This window comes from Rhincodon typus, chromosome 12 (assembly GCF_021869965.1).
Source record: "Rhincodon typus isolate 14 chromosome 12, sRhiTyp1.1, whole genome shotgun sequence".
Lineage (NCBI taxonomy): Eukaryota > Metazoa > Chordata > Chondrichthyes > Orectolobiformes > Rhincodontidae > Rhincodon > Rhincodon typus.
Genome location: NC_063343.1, coordinates 32,407,004 through 32,415,420, shown reverse-complemented (window position 1 = coordinate 32,415,420; position 8,417 = coordinate 32,407,004). Strand labels below are relative to the sequence as shown.

General features: G+C 42.4%; 1 protein-coding gene across 1 annotated transcript; it reads left to right on the top strand.

The window, feature by feature from the left end:
* The first annotated feature begins 337 nt into the window (after positions 1-337).
* LOC109911024 (transcription factor ATOH1) lies at positions 338-1,770 on the top strand. The gene has a single exon (XM_020510264.2). It carries the CDS (start codon positions 473-475, stop codon positions 1,382-1,384), a length of 912 nt encoding a protein of 303 aa, XP_020365853.2. The 5' UTR covers positions 338-472; the 3' UTR covers positions 1,385-1,770.
* Positions 1,771-8,417: the final 6,647 nt, after the last annotated feature.

Here is an 8,417-nt window from a genome sequence, read left to right as displayed (position 1 = left end):
AAGAAAACCCTTTGCGCAGGAGTGGGATCTGGGGAATTCACCAGAATGAGATAGACACGCGCCAGGCGCCGCGAGCCCCGTACTGCGCGTGCTCACTGCCCCGGTATGGGGATGGGGTGGAGCCTGGGGGACCGCCCCCTTATCTATTATTCGGGAGGGCGGAGGCGTGCGACTGACGCCGCGCGTCCTGATTGGCCGCCCGCACGTGAGCGACGCGCGCCATCCAGGGCGCCGGAGCCGCTGATTGGTCACGAGCACGCGCTGGTGCTGATTGGTCCACCGTGTTAATAAAAGCTGCCCCCGCCCACCACACCCGCCAAAGCCACAGCTGATGCACTTGGTCAGTGACCGCGGTCTGGCTCTGCTGGGCTGAGCTGTCCTGCCAAACACCCGTAACTCGCCCTAACCAACCACTCCAGCCTCACTCCTCCACATTTACCTTCCCCTTCCCCACCGACTCTCCACACTCGACATGTCCCACCTTCGGAAACTTGCCACCGCGCGCTGGCTGCTGCAAGAGTCTCCGCCAGATCCCGGCGAGGTGCCCCCCAGTGACCCAGCCAACGCCGCACGCCTCGCCAGCACCGAGCCATGCGTCTGGCTCTCGCCTGCTTTCCCGGCCAGCTGTCCACTCTCTCCTCACTCCTACTGCTCCCCCGCAGGAAGCATCGCGCCTCGGTGTCACCAGCAGGTCTCGCACGGAGGTCTGGCCAACATCATACCCAAACTGCCCCCACAGGCTGCAGTGCAAGCCAGCCAGCTTTGCGGTGTGAAGGGCCAGGCTAAAGCGACAAGCAAGGAACTGGCGGAGACACCCAAGCACCGACGACTCGCCGCAAATGCACGCGAAAGGAAGAGGATGCACGGACTGAATCACGCGTTTGATGAGCTACGGAGCGTCATTCCAGCTTTCGACAATGACAAGAAACTTTCCAAATACGAAACACTGCAGATGGCACAGATCTATATAGCAGAATTGACTGAACTTCTGCAAAATGTGAGCCAGCAGAGCCTAGGTGCTGGCAGTTCGCCATCCGACTGCCCAAATGTTAAAGTAGCTAACAATAAACTCTGCCCTACGAATCGCTGCAGTTTGCAAACCCCAGCCAGTGCATGTTCTCCTAACATCCCCGAGGGCTCTCCAAAGGTTATTTCCGACGGTACGGGGGACACAGGACCTGCAGCCCAGCGCTTGAAGTTACTCTCTCCTTGCAAATCGGCCAGAAATGAAAGTAAAGTGGCTTCTTGTTGCAGTGATGGAGAATCTTCTCCTCATTCTCATTACAGCGACTGGGAGGAGGGACAGGCAGACACTCTTCTCTACCAACGCTCAGAACACTTTTCAGATCTCTCACATGCCCCGATGGCGCGGAAAGCCAGTTAGGATGAAACCTCATGAACTTTGACACCAACTGTATTTTTCTAACGTAGAGAGTGCGAGATCATATATTTTTGTAAATTTCAAAGTGGTGATTTAATTTTTGCTCGCACAGTTTCGGGATGGGTTGTTGCACTTTAAAAAAATACTGCATATGAGTGCAGAGATATGCAGAGGGAAAGTACCAGTTGGTATGCAATTTAGAGCAGCGGAACAATCCGCAACACTGTTGAAATATGTTTTTCAATGTTTTTTTTCAAACCCTTTATTAGGCAGATTAAGGTCACATCCTAAATATTGTTGCATGTTTTAAAGTATGACATATTCTTCCAGGGTATAATAAGCACAGGTTCAGGCACTCAATCACCACGTTATAATAAGAATGAAATGGATTCGACATATTTTGAAAAGCATTGTTTCATGTAAAATGAAAATGTACTTTATTTTTTGAATAAAATGTGGACTTGTAAATCATATTTGTGTAATTTGTTTTTATTGCTTTGCGAATAATTACTTTCCCTAATTTAGAATATGCAGGAACATAAATAGATTCAGCAGATAATAATTTCGCATTTTATAAGCATTCTTGAAGTTCAAAACAGATCATAGTAAAGGGGCAACGACGTTAAATTCAACATTCCAGCATGAACAAATCAACCCAAAATAAATCCTACCGAAAGACTTTTATTATCGGGGAAAATAATCAGGTCGAGCTGTCATTTAAAGTAAATTTTGATCCAATCAAGTCTTAGCTGCAAAGTTTACTGTTGGAAATACGTAAAACAAAATGTTAGAAACATTCGTATATATGAATCTGTTGAGGTACCAGGGAGGAGTTGCGCCCTTCGGTTAAACTTTACAATAAGACGAGGGAACAATATATTCAATAATTTAAACTAAGTAAATGAGGTAAGGCTGTAAAAGAGCAGGTGTAAAGCCTGCCATGGAACTGCACCTGTTCCTGAAAGTCGAACTTTGTCCTAAACTGTCATTGTACCTGCATTAATCAAATTGAAATAATGTACGCGTGCCGTACACTCGTAGCAATGATCAAATATGTATGGGTAGAGGCTGGCCAACAGTTATTAACACTACTTAATGCTATAACTTTATTTCATAACATTGCCAGTAGTTTTACTTTAATACGTATTTCGTTCAGTGGAGTTAACCATTACTTTGACCAATGATGACAGTGATTTGGAAGAAATAGCTTAGTTCATGAATGAAATTTGGGTCAAACCAATCGATGTTTGAGTGTATTAATTCTAACAAAATTTGCTACTTGATTCAGAGACCAACTCCTTGAATCTTTCTTTTTAAATACTCTTGTTTTTTTTTAAATTTCCATACTAATAGCTTGAAAAGTACTGGATAAGGTAAAAACATAAAATGTGAAAAATGACCAATCCAGAGCAACTAGAATCTCATTCTAACAGCAATTCTGGAAGGATAATTGAAACACGACATTTCTACAGGCAACAAGTAAAATTGAGTTTTGATTAAGGCGATTGAAACACAGTCGATCGGAGACGGAGACCAGATAAGACTCTCTAAGATTTCTCGATCATCCTAAATGTGCTATTGTGACCTAATATTGGGAGAAATGCTAGGAGTCTGGATTAAACTGTTTGATTTTTGTATTGTAAATTGACATCGTCTACAATATCAGTAACGGGACGAACCAGTTCCGATTTTACATAGTACCCACAGTGAATTAAACTTTGGGTAAAAAACTGCATCAATACCATCCGGCCCTCTCACCTTGAGCATCTTTCGAATAAGTAAGAATAATACATTAAGATATTCGCTTCAGAAATTGGCATTTGTGGGTTGATCGTTTGAAAAAAAAATCACCACTTCTAAAACAGAATGGAATTAGCTTGTTCTGGTAAAATTCCGACCAAAAAAACAGTGTCAACTCTTGAAATGTTTATAGTTGATCAATACCTTATATATCAAATCGTTACAACATTCAAGCAATGCAACACGAGGTACTTAATTATCCTGCAATAATAAGGGGTTTAGAGCATATTTCAATTGCATTACAGAACATGTATTAACAAAAGCCGCTCATTTCGGATCTATCTGCCAGATGCTGTCCGGTAGGCGAGTCTTGGTCTGCCCCTGCCCCTGACTGTAACTAAGATACTGGCTTCGGCATCAGGGATTTCCGACCGCGACTCTGCATAATATCCAGGGTAACACTTTCTCCTGAAAGAAGTCTCATTTGGTCACATTTTGGAAAGAACGATTGCCCATTAGTTTTGGTATAAATAATTCAAAACTTCGACGAGTCTCCCGTATGTGTTTATGGTTCGGTCTAGAGGTAGATTGTTCATAAGCAAAGTTCAAGGCTCTTGTTCGACAGCAAAAAAAATCTGCCGAAATACAGGTTAAAGTGCCCAAACTGTTCCCCTTATCTTAATTGTTATTCTTGTGCTAATAACTTTAAAAAAAACTGTCTAGCTAATGTTCTACTTGAACTTTCAATCACTCCCTTCCTTGACTCAAGACTTTTCAAACTTATTGACTGTACGTAAGCTTCTGTTTTCGCCAGTTACTTGAGCATATTTCTAACATAAATCAGTTTGTGTATATCTGTTTTGTAATCATGTTAAATTTACAGCACAATTCTAGAGCTTTTTGTTTTCAAAACTTACATTTCAACTTTTTTTGGGTTATATTCCACCTTTGGAAACGTTGATATATTAAAACGTGTCAACGTGCTCCTCCCTAAAACCAACAGTTCATTCGAAAGTTATTCTGCCTCAAACTCATGGTCAATCAAAAATATGAAGTAATATTGTCAGTTGAACTTTTCAAACAGCCCTCAATCCCATGTTCTACCAGTTTCAATTGATTGCAGTTCCACCTTGCAACTGCTTGGAATAAGCTGACAATTCAACGTGAGAGAAAGATAGTTTTCTTTTCAGAAGGTGTTTAAAACTTAAAAAATAGTGATGGTTAGTGAATGAGGTTGCTACTACATTTATTTTTTGCATAGATGCTGTCAACGAAGGAAACTGTAGCCTCAGTCAGCGAGTGTAAATGTGATTCTGCCTGACAAAAAATCCATTAATACAAGGTATATTACTTCATTCATGCCAACCCAAGAAGGTGTATATGAATCTAATGGCAACATTGGAGAGGAGTCAAAGTTATCTGTAAAAACTTATCTATAAATCAACTTGTTACTTAATCGCCCAGTTGTTTTTGAGAAATTATTTTACATTGCAGGGCAATATTCACTGAATTTAAAATATGCTCATTTATCTTCTCAGGCATTTAATACAGTGAAGCTCATTTTAATTTGAGACATATAATAGGCAGTTGGCAGGTAGAGTGCACACATTGTCTAAAATTATTATTGGCTATAAGCCTGGGTCTCATTCACATGCGGCTAGTAAGCTGCCAGTACCAAACTGGAAGGAAATTGGACATCTCATGCACAGAGCCAACTGACAGTTAGAGCTTTAGGAGAAGATTTGGACCTTGCAATATCTGGCAGTGAACTGGAGAATTTTATGAAACTTTTTATGAAGCCCTTTTCTAAAAAAAAATCACTCAAGGAACGCGTGCATCGCTGGCTGGGCCACTATTAATCGTCTGTCCCTAGCTGCTCTTGAGGTGGTGATGAGCTGCCTTCTTGAACAGCTATGGTCTATGTGTTGTAGGTAGACCCACATTCTGGTAAGGAAGGAATCCCAGGATTTGGACAAAGCTATTCTGAAGGAATGGCGATATATTTTCCAAGTCAGGATGGGGGGTGGTGGTGATTGGCTTGGAGGGAAACTTGCAGATGGTGGTCTTCCTATGTATCTACTGCCCTCGTCCTTCTAGATGGTGGCTGTCTTGGGTTTGGAAGGTGCTGTCTAAGGATTTTTGCTGTGCATCTTGTAGATGGTATGCACTGCTGCTACTGAGTGTTAGTGTTTGTGAATGTAGAGCGAATCAAGTGGGCTTTGTCATGGTTAGTGTCAAGCTTTTTGCCTGTTTTTGGAGTTGCACTCATTGTGGAAAGTGGGGAGTCTTCCATCACATTCCTCGCTTATGACTTGTAGGTGGTAACAGGCGTTGAGGAGTCAGGAGGTGAGTTACTCACTGCAGAATTTCTAGTCTCTGACCTTATCTTTGTATGGCTAGTTCAGTTCCATTTCTGGTCAGTGGTAACTCCCCAGGATGTTGGTTCTGGGAATTTTTAGTGAGGGACTCAATGAAGCATTGCCATTGTATATCAAGGTGCGGTGGTTAGATTGTTTCTGATTGAAGTTGATCATTTCCTGATTCATTTGTATGGCATAATTGATTCTTGCCTCTTTTCAGCACAAGCCTGGATACTGTCCAGGTCTTGCTATATTTGGGCATGGGCAGCTTCAGTATCTGAGGAGTCATGAATAATGCTGAATGTTGTGCAATCATCAGCAAACATCCTCACTTCTGACTTTACAGTGGAGGGAAGGTAATTGATGAAGGAGTTGAAGAAGTTTGGCCTCAGGAGACTGAGGCTCCAGCAACGTAGTCCTAGGCTGAAATAGTGGATCTCTAACAAGCACAACCATTTCCTTTTGTGCACAGTATGACTCCAACTAGTGGAGAGTTTTCTCCCTCATTCCCATTAACTCCTGTTTTGCTAGGGCTCCTTGATGCCATCCTCAGTTAAATGTGGCCATGATATTAAGGGCAGTCATTCTTATACTACTTTTGGAATTCAGCTCTTTTTGTCCATGTTTGAAACAAGGCTGTAATGAGGTCAGGAGCTGAGTGGCCTTGGTGGAACCCAAGCTGGGCATCAGTGAGCAGGTTATTGGTGAGCAGGTGCTGCTTAATAGCTCTGTAGATGACACCTTCCATCATTTTGCTGATGATCAAAAGTATACTGATGGGGCTGGTTCATTGGCTGGTTCAATTGGTCCTATGTTTTGTGTACAGGACATACCTGGGCAACTTTTCATATTGAGGTGGTGATGAGCTGCCTTCTTGAAATGCTGTGGTCTACATGTTGTAGGTAGATCTACAGTATGGTAGTTGTACAGAAATAGTTTGGCTAGGGTACAGCAAGTTTTCATGCACAAGTCTTTATGCTATTACCAGAAAGTTGTCAGGACTTGTAGCTTTTGCAATATCCAGTGTCTCCAACAGTTTCTTAACATCATGTGGAGTGAATTGAATTAGATGAAGATGAGCATCTGTACTTTTGATAGCACGGAACTGCTAGATCTGATCAAAGACTGTCCCATTTAGCACACTGTCATAGAGTCAGAGAGCTACAGTGCAAAAAAATGTCCTTTTGCCCATCATGATTCCTGTGGTCAAAAACAATTACTTCATTATTCTAATCTTATTTTCTATCACTCAGCCCATATCCTTGTCTACCTTGACATAACAGTGCACATCCAAACACTTCTTAACTGTTTGAGGGCTTCTGCCTTTACCATCCTTACAGGCAGCGAGGTCCAGATTCTCACCACCCAATGGGTACAAAAGATTTCCTTCACATCTCCTCTAAGCCTTATGTCCTTTACCTTAAATCAATGTCCCTGGTCATTGCTCCCTTCATCAAGAGGAAAAGTTTCTTCCTCTCTACCCTTATCTCTGCTTCTTATAATTTTATACATCTCAGTCATGCCCCTCTCAATCTCCTCTATGTGAGGAAAACAACCTCAGTCTGTCCAATCTCTCTTCATAACTGAAACTCTTAAGCACAGACGACATCCTGGCGTATTTGATATTACCACACAACATGATATAAGGTATTATCAATTTGAAGACAGGACTTAGTCTTCACGACCAAGTGTCTCACTGTCATGTACAGATGTATCTGTAACAGGCAAATTAGTGAGATTGGTCAAGCATAGTTTTCGTTTTATAAGTTCCTATTACAAACCCAGATGAGTAGCAATGTCCTTCAGGGCGTGTAATGATACTATGGTTTATAGAGGTATATTTTGTCATTTTTTATGAAGAAAGGTTGAAACGGAAGTTAGTAATTGTGGTTGGTTGGCTCGCCGAGCTGGTTCGTCGTTTCGCAGATGTTTCATTATCCTGTTGGGTAACATCATCAGTGCAGCCTCTGCTGAAGCGTTGTTGTGTCTTCCTGCCTGGTTTTTAAACTCTGGAGTCCGTTGAGCTGGATTACCTCACTTCTAGTTTTCCTTCGTAGTGGAGTGTATATGGGGTTGATTTCTATTTGTTTGTTGATGGCTTTCTGCGTGGAGTACCAGGCTTTCAGGAATTCCCGTGCTTGTCTCTGCTTTGCTTGTCCCAGGATCTTGGTGTTGTCCCAGTCGAATTGGTGGTTCTCCTTATCCATATGGATAGAGATGAGTGAGTATTGATCGTGTCTTTTTGTAGCCAATTGGTATTCGTGTACCCTTGTTGTTAATTTCCTTCCTGTTTGTCCGATGTAGTGTTTGTCACAGTCTCTGCAGGGAATCTTATAGATGACATTGGTCCTGTCCATAGTGGGAAGTGGGTCTTTGCTTTGGGTGAGCAGATGTCGTAGGGTTGATGTGGGTTTGTGCGCCACTCTGATGCCCAGCAGTCGTAGCAGTCTTGTGGTTAGTTCCGATAGTAGCGTGATAAGGTAGCAAAAAGAAAAATACCTCTTCCAAGTTTTCAAAGATACTGGATAAAAAAAAACTGGGTCAGAAGATGCCTACACAAGCATCACCATGAAGATACTACACGCCCCGACACACTCATCACGCTACCTTACATTAGGAACACATCGGAAAGGATGTCAAGGCACAGGTAAAGAAGGAAAACCGGAAGTGAGGTAATCCAGCTCAACAGACTCTAGAGTTTAAAAACCAGGCGGGAAAACACACCAGCTCTTCATCAGAAGCTGCACTGATGATGTTACCCAGCAGGGTAATGAAACGTCTACAGAACAACGAACAGCTCGGCGAGCCAACCAACCATAACACCCACAAACCGAGCTACAACTCTACTCCAAAACCTTGGAGGTTAGTAAATCATATATATTATTAATAGACAGAGTGGTAGTTAATATATATTATTTTGTTAAGCATTTTGATGC

Bases quoted from the DNA above. Each gene is read 5' to 3' on its own strand.
- LOC109911024 (XM_020510264.2), top strand. From the start codon at position 473: ATGTCCCACCTTCGGAAACTTGCCACCGCGCGCTGGCTGCTGCAAGAG.